General features: G+C 37.8%; 1 protein-coding gene across 5 annotated transcripts in view; it reads right to left on the bottom strand.

The window, feature by feature from the left end:
- Positions 1-551: 551 nt before the first annotated feature.
- The window catches only part of LOC113063318 (E3 ubiquitin-protein ligase LNX-like), a 41866-nt gene continuing 25676 nt past the window's right edge, over positions 552-16741 (bottom strand). For all 5 annotated transcript variants that reach the window (XM_026233624.1, XM_026233622.1, XM_026233623.1 and 2 more), the window contains 7 exons: positions 15904-16112; positions 14630-15019; positions 12057-12191; positions 8511-8688; positions 4671-4929; positions 2048-2206; positions 552-1924 (listed from right to left, as the gene is read on the bottom strand). In XM_026233624.1, the coding sequence (XP_026089409.1) occupies positions 1789-1924; positions 2048-2206; positions 4671-4929; positions 8511-8688; positions 12057-12191; positions 14630-15019; positions 15904-16112 (1466 nt within the window). In that variant the 3' untranslated portion in view covers positions 552-1788. The remainder of the gene's footprint in view (positions 1925-2047; positions 2207-4670; positions 4930-8510; positions 8689-12056; positions 12192-14629; positions 15020-15903; positions 16113-16741) is intronic.

The raw sequence follows: 16741 nt of genomic DNA on the forward strand, positions 1-16741 counted from the left end.
TTAATTTTGTTGAAGAAAAATCATTATAAACATAATCAAGAATTGTAAATGTGTGTGAACCATGATTTAGAGGGAAGATCACCAACAGCTGTACTGGCCTTAAAACTTAATTGAATTTAATACATTATTCAGCAAAAATGCAGTAAAGTCATCAAAACTTACAGTAAACATTTTTTATTCATCAAATAATCCTGAAAAATGCTTTTCTCAACAATATTATGCAGTATAACTGTTTTCAATATTTATAATAATCAGAAATATTTATTGAGTACCAAATCAACATATTATAGAATGTTTTCTGAAGGATCACGTGCCTCTGAAGTAATGATGCTGAAAATGATGCTTTCCATCACAAAAATAAATTATATATTAAAGTTATAGTGCCTTTAAACTGATGTAAAATACTATAAAACAAGAATACTGAAATATTATTACAAACATCCAGCCTTTGTAAACATTTTCAAAATAAAATATATATAATGTATTTGTGTGTGTGTATGTATACATTTATATACACACACACAATGCACAGTAAGATCATAAGACAGTAATACAACTCTCCTTGAAGAATGACTTTATTGATCATTGAACCAAAGATACCAACAGATACAATATACTGCACAAGCCAAAGCATGAGATGCCAAAGCACGCATCTTACCCCACAATGATACCTAGACACACACACACCCATACACACTCACACACAGTAAGCCTTTCACACACCACTCTTTCCTTTTTTCTCCAAAGTAAACAAAAAAGTCAGCAAGGCCACCAAAATATCATGTTATAATTATACCTAATAAGCATTAGAAGTTATCTTCCATTTTTAAAACAGATTTTTAACATTGCTTTTCTTTTTTTGGTTGCTATTCTTTTTTTATTACTCACTTTAGTTTATTTTCATATGCGACAGCATCTGAAACGTACCAACACAGAACTACCTGGCAAATGTGTCTCCATGCCGGTGGATGGAGAGAACGAACCACTGTCAGAATGAACAAAACGAAGCCGAAATCAGAGAGCCGTAGAAACATAAACCAAAAGTAATATTAGTCACTAGTACAAGTGCTTGAATCTTTTTCATTATTTTTTCAGACATCAACGTTTATAGTAAAGAATGTGCGTCCACTTCGATGCTTTTTCTAACATGTAAAACTAATGGAACTGGCGATGTGTGTCCCCCACCCAAACCCTACACATCCCAGTATCCCTTTTACCTCTCGTTTGAAGAAAACCCCTTATGTGCAGCATCTCAACGTCCTCTACCAGCAACATCAGAGTCACACAATCTGACTACATATAGCACAGTGCCCATAATGTTTATACATCTATTTCCAACTCAGTTTTTGACTGACACGCTCCTCATAGCGTCCTGAAATTGTGTTTTTAGACCCTCCAAAGTCCTTTAATATAGATTACAATCTCCACCTTCCATCTATAATGACACAATGTTCCTCTCATGCACAAATATCAACTTTGTCAACCTTGCCGATTGACAAAAGGGCAATTGTGAAAGTGCCTCCTGGTCTCGGAGTGTGATAAACGTTCTTCTTGGTGGGCGGAGTCAAGTCGCCTTCAAGTTTAGAGTCTGAGCTCCTAGTACCCTGAATGAGGTCCATGTGTCATTTCCTGCTCCTGGGGGGCAGTCTGTATCATAAGCCTTGCCTTTCAAGGATGTATCGGATTCTAAAATCCACCATTTTATTTGTCATTATAAGGTCTGTGGTGTAAACTCCACCCCCTAGTGCAGGGTCAATGTGATAAGCCCCTCCCTCATGCAGAGTAGTCCTATAGCAGGCTGCCAGGCCAAGAAACGATGGTGAGAGTGATCCGACCCCTCAACTCCTTGAGCAGGCGGACCAGAGCCGTGTGTGTCATTCCCCAAGTGCTCTTCCCGTTCACCTCCAGCAGTATGTCTCCACAGCTAATTTGAAAAAAAAGAAATGGATGAAGCTTTAGAATGTTTGGCAGTTTATTTATAGGTGCTCTACAAAAAGCCTGGTTTCTGACAATAGTAGACATATATACATATATCCAGCGCCCGTACCGTATCCTGCCATCGTTGTAGGCCGGTGTGCCCTCTACGATAGAGCGGATGAAGAAAGACTGGTTACAGTTGATTTCTTCTTGTCCACCCACAATACTGAAACCCAGACTGCCAGACGTGCTCCTGCGGAGGACAATGTCTTTACAGCAGTATAGATGTCTGGAATAGACAGAAAATTCAAGGTTAATCTTATTGTCATTCAGAATCAGCAGACATGCATAAATACATTAAGGGATAGTTCAGATAGTTCTAGACATGAAACTATGCACTTTTATTGTATCTTTTTTGGAATTATAACTGATTGAAAGTGACTGATTGTTATTGTCATGTTCCATTGAAACAAAATGAGGGTAAATTATATAATTTCTGGCAACATTTTACATTAAGCTGCTACTTTGGCTAATTGGGTACTACTGTATGGGCAATGCTTTTACATTGAATAATCTTGATTAATGTTAATTTCTGCAAATACAGTATTAATATATTTCAAAAATTGCAAGTTGTATAAATTAGCTAATAATATATATTATTATAATAGAAAAAAAGGGACAGTGATAGTTAATTTCTGATATACAGTATAAATACGTTTTAAACTGTGCTGTTATTAAAAAAGGTATTTTGATTATTTTTAATTTCTGCAAATATATAAGTACGTTGTATTAAATTCCACAGAGTATAGGTATACATTTTGTTTAAATTGTTTTATAAAATATGATTGTATAAAAAAGTATTATTTTAAAAGAAAAAAAAAAATGGAAAAACAAGAACAATGTGATTGATTCACTGAAAGCAATGGAAGAGAAGAGAGGAGAATGAGAGAGCAGCCGTGTTACCCACAGTGCTGTGTAAAGTATCATTTGCCTAGATTAATAAAATGTTGTTTATTATAACCTGATGCCTAATGCAGTAGCTACTGTTAATGATTTTACAGAATTATCATTTCTGGGTCAACTATTTAAAGGAGTAATATAGAGGTGCATTTCAGGAGCTGAAGTGAAGAGAGAAAATTCACAATAAATAAAAGATTTAGGAGGAGCTTTCGGATATCTTGGAGAAATAAATGAGATGCAGATGGCGAGCATTAATGGAAGAATCGATTTGTGCTTAAAGATTTACAGTCTCTGTAAAAATGCTACTGTTATAGATATTTAAAATATCGAAGGCCAGATAACAACCGTGTCTAAGAGCTAACAGCATGAAAGCTCAGAGCTCAAATTTAAAGTGGACTTCTGTGAAATGCGATGATGTAGAAATGGAGACCAGACAAATGTGTAAAGGAAAGAAAGATGCAGAAATAAAAAAAGTTCAGGGAATGGAAGAGAAAGGTCTATTTAAAGCCATCACACTCTCAGGCGTCTAAACCTGTTACAGCAGAGAATGTGAGAAGGGCTTTCCTCAACCCTGCTCTGTTCTCCTGTAAATTGAATGTTCATTTCTCTACCATGAGCTGTCTCGGAATGCGTTTCAGACAATTTGGCAGTACATCCAATCAGCCTCACAACTGCAGACCACGTGTAACCACACCAGCTCAGGACCTCCACAAATCCGGCATCTTCACCTCCAAGAGACCAGTCACCCGGACAGCTGCTGCAAAAATCAGTTTGCATAACCAAAGAATTTCTGCACAAACTGTCAGAAACCGCCTGCATGCTCGTCATCCTCATCGGGGTCTCGACCTCAACCTCACTGTCTAAACCGACTTAAACGGGCATCTGCACACATTTGATGGGGCCTTGCACTTTGGAGAGGTGTTCTCTTCACAGTTTTCACAGGGCAGATGGCAGACAACGTGTATGGTTTGCTGATGTCAACATCGAGTTGCCCATGGTGGAGGTGGGGCTATGGTATGGGCAGGCGTATGTTATAGACAATGATCAAAGATGCATTTCATTGATGGCATTTTGAATGCACAGAGATACCGTAACGACATCCTGAGGCCCATTGTTGTGCCATTCATCCACCACCATCTCCTCATATTGCAGCATGATAATGCACAGCCCCGTGTTGCAAGGATCTGTACACAATTCCTGGAAGCTGAAGACATCCTAGTTCTTGCATGACCAGCATAATAACTGGACATGTCACCCACTGAGCATGTTTGGGATGCTCTAGATACAACAGCATGTTCCAGTTCCTGCCAATATACAGTAACTTCATACAGCCATTGAAGAGGAGCGGATCAACATTCCACAGGCCACAATCAACAACCTGATCAACTCTATGTGAAGGAGATGTGTTGCACTGTGTGAGCCAATGGTGGTCACACCAGATACTGACTGGTTTTTAGACCCCCCCCCCCCAATACAGTAAAACTGCTCATTTTAGAGTGGCCTTTTATTGTGGCCAGCCTAAGGCACACCTGTGGAATAATAATGCTGCTTAATCAGCATCTTGATATGCCACATCTGTGAGGTGGATGAATTATCCTGGCAAAGGAGAAGTGCTCACTAGCACAGATTTAGACAGACTTGTGAACAATATTTGAGAAAAATAAGCCTTTTGTGTACATAGAAAAAGTCTTAGATCTTTGAGTTCAGCTCATGAAAAATGGGGGCAAAAACAAAAGTGTTGTGATTTTATAATTTTGTTCAGTGTATATTTGTGTGACTTCTGCTCAATGTACCTGGGCAGCTGGAGCCAGGACACCCAGAGGGGGGAGTAGTCATCATTAGAGGGGGGTAGTTTGATGTCTCCGGGTGAAGAGGGCGAGAGAGAGCAGGGGGAATGCAGGGGTTGCATGCAGTCCAGGGAGCTCTCATTTGGGGGTCTCATTTCTAGTACCCGCAGGACCACCGGGGATAAGGTGTTCTTCAGGTTAGCCACAGCCTCACTCCGAGTCACACCCGTCAGGTCAACCCCATTCACGTTTAGAAGGATGTCACCTAAAAGTCAGGATAGTCACATTACTGTGGGGATCATAGGACCGTAACAGATCTGTTATATAGGAGGCAATTCTTTGATGAGAAGATATGATTTAAATGTATTTTTCCTTGATTTTTTATAAAATAATGTGCATACAAGAATCCTGCATGTTAATTGGGTCATTTTAATTGCATATTGTTTCATCCATTTAATACAGGATTTCTGCGGGTCCTTAAAAAGTCTTAAATTTAGTTGTATCAAACTCAAGGCCATAAAAACGCTTAAATGGTAAAAAAAAAAAAAAGTCTTAAATGTAATTTCAATAGGTCTTAAATTTGGGTATGAAAAGATCAGATTTGCAATATTGCTTAATGCGACCTTTTAAACTTAAAAAGGCTTTGGGTCTCATTCATGAAACATTCGTAAATATACGATTAAATATCTGAGTGATTTGCGCGTAAAGAGAACTTCCCGAAAAATCTTCTCCTGATTCACAAAAACTTCGTAAACGTCAGATGTGATAGTGAAATGTGTGTGTGTGTTAATGAATTCCAATCAGTCGTAAATGGGACGCGCGTGCACGCTCACTATCAATTACCATAAATCCCTCCCATTAAATCCGACTGACAAATATGAGCATCATATTATGACACCAAACGAAGGATTTCAACACGTCTTCTCAAAAGCGACTGAAAAACAAACATTTCTCAGCTGCAGAAATTGAAGTTTTATTATCAGAAGTTCATTCAAAATGCCACATTTTATTTTCAAGCGTACAAGTGGCGTATCAGGTCCTAAAAAAGGAAGTTTGGCAACAAATTACAGATCCTATTACTGGCTCTCATAATAAAAGTTAAAAGAAAAACCGTATGTAATTAATATATATAATATTTTTACATATTTGTAAATATGTACCCGATTAAGGTGAATTAAAATGCAGCCGTATTAATGAGCAAAACGTTCAGAAGTTAAACGCACTATTTACGCGTGGCTGGGAGCAGGTGTAGATTTATTTCGTACCAACTAACATTTGGAAAATACGAACGTTTTAATGAATCCGAAAATTTACGCCAAAACCACTTTACACACGATTTACACAAAAATTAGTTCTGCTCGTGTTTCATGAATGAGACCCTTTGATTTCATTGATTAAATATAACTGCTGCACATTTCAAAGTCAGCTGCTGTGCTGCTTTGTTTATAGTTTAAGCTATTTATTCATTCATTCATTTTATTTTATTTTATTATTAATACTTTTCTTCAACAAGGGATGCCTTAATTTGATAAAAAGTGACCGAGACATTTATAATCTTGCTAAATATTTTCAAATAAATTATATATGTTTTAATTTCCATTCATTAAAGAATTCTCATGCATCACAGTTTCCACAAAAAAAAAAAAAAAAAGCAGAACAGCAGTTTTCAACATTGATAATAATGCGAAATGTCTCTCGAGTATCAAATCAGCATAATGAGAATGATTTCATAAGGAACACGTGACACTAAAGAGACTGGAGTATTGACAGCTGAAAGTTGCCATCACAGGAATGAATTACATTTTAAAATATATTAAAAATAGAATTGTTTCGATCAAATAAATGCATCCTGGGTAAATGCAAATATTAAAAACATATTTAAAAAATCTTACAGACCCCAAGCTTTAGTACATATAAGACTTATATATATACAGTATATATATATTTATAAAATACATTCCCTTTATTTATAATGAATTAAAACCTAGTATTGACAGTTATAACGCTATAAAATACATAATACCATGAAATGCATAGTTGTGTTATGCACAAAATGGAACTAGTTGTAGTTTATTACCAGCTTACCCACTTTACAGGATGCAAAACCTATTTTCATCCAAATATCAGACCCTCCTGAAGGCTCTGGTTCAGTTCAAACACTGAGCTTACCACACCTTTGTACAGCATATAAAGACTCAAAGCTTTGATCTTGCATGGATGTCTGTATTTGATAAATACTTTAAACTAATGCCTCCATACACCAGCCTGTGCATGATCACACTTTCACATGCCTACATACATGTCACATAAGACAGAAATAAACCTGAAAAACTTTCATACGCTCAGTCGGAAGCTGACAATTGTCAGTGTGTATAACAGACAGATTTAGCAGTATGGCAGGTGTATGAGTGGGAGTGTGTCAATTTCTAGTGCTATATGCATGTATTTGTAGAGCTGATGACGGTCATGCATATTCAGTAGCAGGTGTGTCTTTGTTTGTGTGTGTACTTGCATTCAAAAGGAGGAAAGATCACAGGGGCACCTTGGAAACAGATGTGCACGCTTTGTCAGATGTGTCTGAATACCGTAAAACTTCAAATAATAGCCGAGTCCCAAATAGACGCCTGTCTCTTTTAAACGCCTGGTGTGACGACAGGTTTGGGTAAATAAAGGCCGGTCTCAAATAGAGGCCTGGTCTGTTTTTTTTAGTAGTGGGTTGTATTTGATCTTCTCAAACCCGTCAGATCGTCTGTTCTATGTCTTGATTAGATTTCACGTGACAGACACGACAACAGTTCATGAACGACTCACTATGGCAACATAATAAAGAGGTTAACGAACTTTCTTTTAGTCTTCAGTTTTTCTTAATTCTCTCAATACCTCCATGGAGACAAAAATAAATAAGTATAATTTGACATTTTAAGCTGACAGTTTTCAAATTTGCCGTACAAAATTCAGGAGAAGCAGCGGCATTTCTCGGTTGATACAAAAAGAGCTAGATACGGAGCGGCTGAAGGTATGCTTGCGCGCGTGCGCGCGCGTGTGTGTTATCGAGGGAGAAAGAGGAGGTAATATACTTGATTAACTTCGGGGTGTTATCCTTAGGTATGTGGCCTGACAGTAGCTTCTGACAGAGGTGAGGATCACCTTATCCATTGTTTCAAAGAGGGAGAGCCGTGCGCATCTGGGCGAGAGCTGTGTTTAGTGCAAGCAAGGCAGGCAGAGTTAGCGGAGGCTGGAGAGGGGGAAGTGGAGGAGAGCGACGTGGAGGAGGAATTCGCCAATGAACTTGTAATTGAGGATCGCAGGGATGATGATAGTGATGAATAGAGTAATTTTCTATCACATGATTGCAGTTGTTTTACAGGGTAGCCTTCATTCTTTCTTGTTGATATGCTCGATGGATTTTAGCGGTAATATTGTTCTGACCCTTGCGGTCACATCGTTTCATTTTTTTTATGCTGCCAATAATATAAGACATTTCTTACACTAAATTATTTGTTGAACACATTCGTTTAGGGGTAAGTTAACTTGTATTGTTCCTCCCATCGCGGTCACATAGTTTCGTTTTTTATGATATATTTTTTTAAGCTGCCAATAGCCAAATACATTTCTTACATTAAATGATTTGTTAAACACATTCAAATTAATTATAAATAAAACGTAATACAATGTGGTAACCTCCTACTGTCATGCTTGATCATCTCAACACTAAATTAAAGGCCTGTCTCTTATAGACGCCTGTCTCAAATACAAGCCGGTGCAGTTCGGCGATTTGGGTAAATAGAAGCCCGGGCTATTATTTGAAGTTTTACGGTATGTTAAATACACTTTGTGAGGCTGTACCTTTGCGGATCGAGCCTTCTTGTCCCACCACTCCATTGGGGTCGACGTTGGTGACATAGACGGGCAGATCCCATCCTCTGCTGCTCATCCCACCTGCAACCGTCATGCCGAGAGAATCATGCGGTTCCTTCAGCAAAGACACTGTCTTCTCGTAACATGCAGGCTTTTGGCATGAATCCTGAAATGGAGGGACAGGAAATGAGAAAGATTAAGTCACTAAAGTTTCCATGCAAATTATTCAGATTATGACGTTTCTTAAAGGGGTGGTTTACGTTTTTTATTATTTTTTTTTTTTTTTTTAGGCTTGTTTGTGTTTATGGGGTGCAGTCTAAAATGTGTTCATGCTTCGTTTTTTTTTAAAACGTATAATTTTTCACACAATTTTCCCTTATTCCACACCAATCTGTCCCTTCTCAGACAAACGCCTCAATTTATTTCTTGTTATTATGAAGCCCTCCCTCAGAAATATGTGATGGGCCGAGATTGTCGGCTGGCTCTGTATGTGTTGATTCGCTAAAGCGCCTCAAGGGCGTCTGAACATCCCACCCCTTTCAAGCTCAGAATGTGCTTCGGTTGTATTATAAAGTAAACAATGACGTCCTTTATATTGCTTATCAATATAAGCCCGATTGAGATGCACAGAATATTAATGAAGAGGGGTGCACAGAACCTGTGCAAACACGACTCTTAATGGTTTTTTTGTTTGTTGTTGTCTCATACTTTCAGATACGCTGTTGTTTGTAAATGCTACTGTTCCTGTTAGCTTTTAATATACGGTTTTATTCTAATTAAAGCTTTAACACGGCACAACAACCGTACGCGCATCAATGTATAATGTTTCTCATTGCTTTGTGAAAATAAGTGTATAAATGGTTCCGTTTGTTGAAGCTGATCTGAATGAGAGAGGGAGAGAGACAGAGAGAAAGAGACAGACAGAGAGAGAGAGAGAGAGATGCAGAGCAGGGCGACGTGAGGAACAGTATTGAGAACTGCTGCTTTTGAACATTGGTTTTGAAACCTGCGAATCCATTAGAATCGTAAGACAGAATCTCGATTCGTATATGCTCAGATTTTTACTTGCACTCCTAGCTTTCTCTTCCTCTACTTCAAAGCAGGACGACATGGCCTCGCGCCCTTTGTTGCGTGTTCCCGGGGGCGGGGTTTATCTGGGTTTGTGACGTAATGGACCTCGGAAGAAGCTCGTTGTAGTCCCTTACCAGGATTCACACTTTTCTGATGCGACAAATAAGAATAATGTCTGTGTGTGTTTGTAATAATTGTTGAGCTTGCAGGATGCTGTGTTATTGCTGAGCGCGGCTATATTTTACCTTGGATCCTCTCCAAGAACAACAAACACAGTCGCTAAGTTCTAACTTAATAAAAAAGCCTTATTAAAGTTCAATAAAAGGGCTGTTTATATTTGGTCTGAGCCTTCGGCTACAGAAAATCAGATCTGGAGTTAGTGTATTGGGCTTATCGCTGGAGAGACTGAAAAGTGAAAGCAGAGGAGAGGAGTTTCTGACTATATGCTGCCAGAATGTTCCCACCTCTCCAAGTGTGTAAAAGGGAATTAACAAGAGTTACTGAAAGGACAAAAAGTGATTGATTGAAAGAAAGAGTGAGTGGAAGAGAAATAATGTCAGGGTTTGATTTGTTCTGGTGTGGTTTTATAGGGTTTTTTGGGCCATTTGAAAAACAAAAGGAAATTACAACAGGCCAGGCGGGCCAGGCGGGCCAGGCGGGGCTAATAGCCTCGGGCCAGTAGCACTGACGCCAAAATGGCACAGAGCTTCCACAGTCGAGCCTGAAGCTCTGCTGCGCTTCACTAAAACCCGCCCTTTACAAGCCTCTCAGGAACAACGTCATGCAACCCCGTGATTTCACCAACAAAGAGAAGTTATCAGAAAACTAAGAAATAATTCACTGGAACTAACGCAATCACAAAACGAACATGATAAAAGTGGCCGTTTGTTTGCATGTTTTGTTAAATATTGAAATTCAAAAGCATCAATGTTTTACTATAGAATAAGTGATACATTGTGCATAATGAATGAATTTATCAGGACTCAAAATTAATCGCAGAGAAATACATTTATTTATATTTTACTTATTTATTTTTAACGCTTATGTAAATAGCCTGCTTGTTGAGTCGAGACCGTTTCTGTTTATTTGTAGCCACAGTATGCTATACCTCACATTTAGAATGAATGATAATATCTCTATTTTTATAAAAAGCATCGGCTATAAACATTTCTGTCTTGTATGGTGATTATAATCCACATCGGATCAAATTATTTCAAACACTCGCTGCTGACTGAAAGTGAGTTTTGAGCTCCACTTATTTAAAAAACAGTTTTTAATTCCGGTGTTATTGCCGTTAGCTTTCTGAAATGATCCGCAGCGCAGGCTCTCTATTTTTATAAAAGCTCCCGAACAAAAATCATTATTATATTTTGATGACTTATGCTATGTGGAGCTAAACTCTCGAGACGAGACTTATGACAGATAAAATATGTTACTAAATAAATACACAATTGTGATAGAGCTTAAGAAGCTGACGTCTGATTACTCCCAAGTGGTTGCATTTATCATGTTTACTATGGTAACGTTAATGTTTAGCATGCATAGTCTTTTACATCGCTTATAAATATTTCTGCCTTGTTTAGTGATTATAATCCACATCGGATCAAGTTATTTCAAACACTCGCTGCTGACTGAAAGTGAGTTTTGAGCTCAACTTATTTAAAAAAGTATTTAATGCTGGTGTTATAGCTGTTATCTTTCTGAAATGATCCACGCTGACGCTCTCCAGATGCAGAGAAACTCCGCTTTTGTTCATAACCACTCCTTCTAGCCCCAGCTGGCCCGCTTTGACCTAAGGTTATCGTCGGGCCAAAAAACCCGGGCCGTTGGCCCAGAGGAAGCCCGGCGAGGCACGATTTTAGCCCGACAGTGGAAACGCGGCTACCATGTGTCAAGGTCAATAAGTCTTTTAAAATAATTTGTGCTTTTCTTGTTAAGGCAAGGTTAGTTCAGGCTAAAAAATGTCAAAATAGGAATCCTATTGAAATAACTGGATTTTATCTATGAAAATTTACAGAACAACTGTAATTGTGACTGCACCTTTATTTGTCATTGACAATTAAACCAGCAAAGACCAACTAACCCTCACAAACTGGTCTGAGAAGTTTTTTAATCAAGGCAAGGGAGAGAGAGAAATGACTAACAATGAATTTGACATTTATTAGAACAAGGGAAGTTGTCAGTGCAGCAGAAAATCCAGTTTAGAATAAGCAATGAAATCCATCCTGCCATGGCTGTGTTTCTGTTCACTCCTGCTGGGTTTTCTTCTGTTAATAGGTTTGGAGACAGCTGTCTCAAAGGAGTGTGTGTGTGCGTGTATTGTGTTAGCTGGCTGATTGAATGATCTTTGATGTAGAAGTAATAGGCTTTCAGATCTTCTTCGTCAATAAGAGAATGTTTAGTAAAGTGGTGCAGAGGGACGGGAAATAAAGAGTGTGTGCAGGTTATGGTCATGAAACCCACCAGTAAAGTGTGCTCAATATCCACAGGTGAGTAGGGCGGTGGTCCTTCCATGTTCCACGGCGCCTCCTGTAGGATGTCCGGACTAGGGATGTGAGTCTGGCGGGACACAATGAAGTGGACTCGGTCCTCACTTGCCTACAGAACACACGGAAGATAGCATTAGTGTCCAATTTTATATGACTTTCAGGGATTAAAGGCCTTGTTAAAGGACAATAACTACCTATAACCATAATTATAGAACAGGGATGTCCACACAACAATTGCTGCTCCTCTTGATTGGACAAAAATCTGTATGGTGCTAGATGTGTTATCATTATTTGTATAAATATTAAAATAATGTTAAAACCATAAATCTGAATGGGAATGAACTTCTGCTTTCTAAAGACTGCTCAGAAATTATGTGATTATCATGATTATATTATTCTATTCACAGGCATAATTTAATGTTTCTTTTCAGGTTCCTGCATTAAAAATGACTATGATTGAGCACTGAAAAAAAAAAAAAAAAAAAAAAAAATATATATATATATATATATATATATATATATATATATATATATATATATATATATATATATATATATATATATATATATATCATTTTAAAATAAAATATTTTCCTGATAATATTTTACATGTTACCAGTTTTTTACTGTATAAATGTATCTTATTATATGAAAATGTAAAGCTATCTTTATGTTGTAGGAATGGGCTACAAGCCAACACACTCCAATTTTGATTTCATGGGGCCTTTGACACTGGCGTTAGGGTGGATGAAAGTTGGCCTAACATTAGCCATCTACTGCAAAAGCCTTTCGAACTCGACAGGAGAGCAAACAGAGGCCAACAACTTCCCTTAGGAGCGAGCAGTTCAAAAACTGAATTTCAATTTTAAAATAGTTTGTTCATACCCTAGAGAGTGTGTGCGTAATGTCTCATTACTCTCCGGACATCTAGCAAGCACAATTACCAGATGTTGTGATGACAGCCAATGCCCTACAGCTTCAGCTCAGTGTGAATGTGTGATTATATCTCAGAAGTGTGTACTTATTAAAGAAAACCTAATATATATGGAGATTTGGGATTCATTCTGTAGTCTGTGCGTATGTGTGAGCTGAAGGAGGGCACAGGATCTAGTTTTTCCTTCTCTGATTTATTTTTCACCCATTCTGTTATTCCATTTTCTTGATTAACCCTTACTTTTGACATCCATTTTTGACATCCATAGCTTTTGTTTGCTCTCAAGCGTGCACACTTGCATTGAGAGCCCATGGAGTTCTTGGGAGTTCAGAGCTCTGTCGCTGCCTCTTAAATGAGTGGTCTTAGTTAGTTATTGCCCTAATTGGACTAATTTAATCAGGTTCCTGCCAGCAGTTAATCTATGTCAGAAACTTCTGCTGTGAGCGGCCATCTTGTCTCCTTCGAGAACTATCTGAACCAGACAACATTAGTAACAACATTCGGAAAGACCCATCACACTGAAATTCGTATCAAAATCACACACTCACTATACTCTCTTACACACTTTTATATTGTTGACACACCTCTCACAATCAAATAAACTGCCACAAACCTTATGTAAGCTCTACATTTTATGCAATACTGCTCAAGGAACACACCCAATTTTATTTGCAGCCATAATAGTTGGTTTTTGGGACTCAGGACTAAGTCTAATCCTGGGTTAAAGTCTATTCATTACCATTAATGAATGATTCACTGAATGAGATGCCACAGGTTAGGATTAGTAGGCATTGTAAACGGTAATTCTTTGAAATACTGAAAAGGCTTCACAATAAAAGTGCTTACATTTTTTTAGCATGACTTCAAATAATTTTAGGCTTTATAAATGTCAAGCACTGAAGCACTGCATCAAAAATACATTTCTTGGCTGTTGCTTTTTGTCACATAAGGATTTTTTTTTTTTTATTGTTGGTTGTCTGTTGTTTTGTTTTTGAACAGGCTTTCCATAATTTTAGAATCATTTCATGTAGAAATCATGTGTGAACAAAACCTGAAATAAGTTTTGGGAGTTTGGCAAAGTTGTAGGATTGCTGGAAAAGCTTCATATTGATGCTATGAGTGAACACAGACATGAAATGAATGGTATAATTCTGCTGTGGAAAAGAAATGTTGGTGAAGTTGTACAGACAAAAGTAATTAAAGAATAATGCGCCTCTTCTGAGAGGATGAAGAAAGACCAAAACTGATTCTCTCACTATTGCACATCTCTTTAAAGGCCATTTAAAGGGGGTTTAACTGAATTTGGTGATGCAATTCTGTTGCAATTTAAGGTTTACTGCATGAACATCGCTATTGTCAGTTGGACTGCATTTTGCATCAAAGCAAACAAAATCGATGTTGTCAGTGGGCTGGATTTAGCTTTTTAGCATGAACAGACTGCAGGTCATTTTCATTCATTTATGCACACTTTTACCAGGTATTGACTTTGAATTGCATTTGTTTTGAATATTTACACTTTTGATTTGTGCCGTTGTCACCGTTTCGTCTGAAGGTTTTGCACAAGCTTTAATACTCATCACATTACTTTTGACCTCTCCCATAATGCTGCTCACCTGAATAAGCAGCGCAGCATGCTCAGGAGCGCCATATCTCAGGTCGTGGCCATTGATGGCCAGAACACGGTCATCTACTCTCAGCCTCCCGTCAAGGGCGGCCAGCCCTCCCTCCAGCAGGTGGAAGATAAAAACGCCATGCTCATCAGGCCTGCGCACTAGCTTGATGCCTAGCTGTTCATCTGGAGCCCTCTTAACGAGGACCACATGCAGGCTGTCGTCCCGGATGGCAGGGGTGTGGGTGGGGAAGGCCTCGGTGGGAGAGTGATGATGGGAACGGTAACGGTGGTGCTGTTCTCGCAGTACAGTCAACCGCAGCAGTGTGCAGGGCTGCTTCAGAGCCGTCACAGCGTAACAGTGAGGCACATTACTGATATCTATACCATTCACCTGAAGGGAGGACAGAATGAAATTATATATCAAAATCAGGATAATGTTTATGTTTACAATATTGCTGTAATAGCTTATACAGTAAAGAATGATTCTAGAAAGCCAGTATCACTTCAAATGCTTGAGCTCTTTAAAGTAGAATGGATTCTGATTGGCTGTCAGTGTTTTTGTTTTACCCTGGGAATAAAATCATTCTGAAAGTGATTCTAATGATATAGTTCCTCTCTGTCTTTATCATTATAGTTGTGGTGTAAACTCTGCTATACATTTAAATGTATAATGATTAAAAAACAAAACAAAAAAAACATTGTTATTATTATAAACAGATGTGCTCCAAATGTGTGTCTATTTAAATATCTGATTAATTAATACTCTCAGCTTTCTCATTTTTAGGGATGCACATTGTACCTGGATCATTTCAGTAAATTTTATTTTTATTTTTATATACATTGGCTATTTAAGTGCTAATGCCCATTTACTTTATTTTTACATTTGGATTGGTTTTACAATTGTTTTCCAATTAAAATTATTATTTAAAAAAAAAATCAACAACAGTTAAACATGTTTTATACTGTACATGTTGTGATGTACAGGTTTTAGTGTTTTATTATGATTCTGTTAATATATTGGCCATTTATTGGTTAGTAACTAAAACATTAAAATAATAATTAAAACATTAAAAAGTAAGCCATTCCACAGATTTCCTCTAAAATTTAAATAAATTAATCATTAAATCTGATTCTCTCTGGTTACATGCAGAATCCTCACATACTTTCCCTCTGAACAACAGATGGTGAAGCCCATGACAACATTTGATATCAAAACCAGGATGAATCACTCCTACTGTACAATGACGTAACATCAGATCTAGCGCACATACGCACTTTGAGGATCATATCTCCAGGTAGCAGTCTCCCATCCCGAGCGATGACGCCCTCTCTGTAGATGTCCTGAATGAGGATGCGAACCAAAGGCGTCTCATTGCCCCCAACAGTGCTAATAGCCAGTGGTTCACAAGGATCTACCCTGGTGATCTTTATACTGGTGATTTCACCATCAGGGATTAGATGATGCAGCTGGGGCAATGCAAATACTGAGAGAGAGAAAAAGAGAGCATCTGTAATCAGTGATGTCACAGGCTAACCTGTTATCTAGATAAACATGGTCTAACAAATATACACCCATATCACTTGTACTATTCATTGCTGGCAAATTTAACATCTGTGTACCCAACAGACAAGTGTTATGGGGATTTATTCCAACATTTGTTACTTCAGTGTTTTGTTGTAATTTTCACATCTTTATAGTTCCTTTCAGTAAGTTTGCAACTATTTTTAATTTTAAAATATATATAAATATATATATATATATATATATATATATATATATATATATATATATTTTTTTTTTTACAAAATTCATGTGACAATTACTTTTTATGTACACTAATCTTTCATAAATCTGAATTCAGTTAAACTTCTCAGTTCTCACTCTGTACAGCCAAACCAATAATCTAGTTCAAACTGGTTTTTAAAGTTGCTGCCACATCTTTTGGGAGCAAGGCCATCCTTAACGGGGTCCAACTGATGCGGTCGCACCGGGCCCCGCACTTGAGGGGACATCACGGCAAATGGACAGCGAGATTCCGCATCATTTTTTATTTTTATTTTTTGTACAGCTAACCATTCACTTTTTCTTCTCCAACCTACACATGAACTCAAA

This window comes from Carassius auratus, chromosome 45 (genome assembly GCF_003368295.1).
Source record: "Carassius auratus strain Wakin chromosome 45, ASM336829v1, whole genome shotgun sequence".
NCBI classification, from domain to species: Eukaryota; Metazoa; Chordata; class Actinopteri; order Cypriniformes; family Cyprinidae; genus Carassius; species Carassius auratus.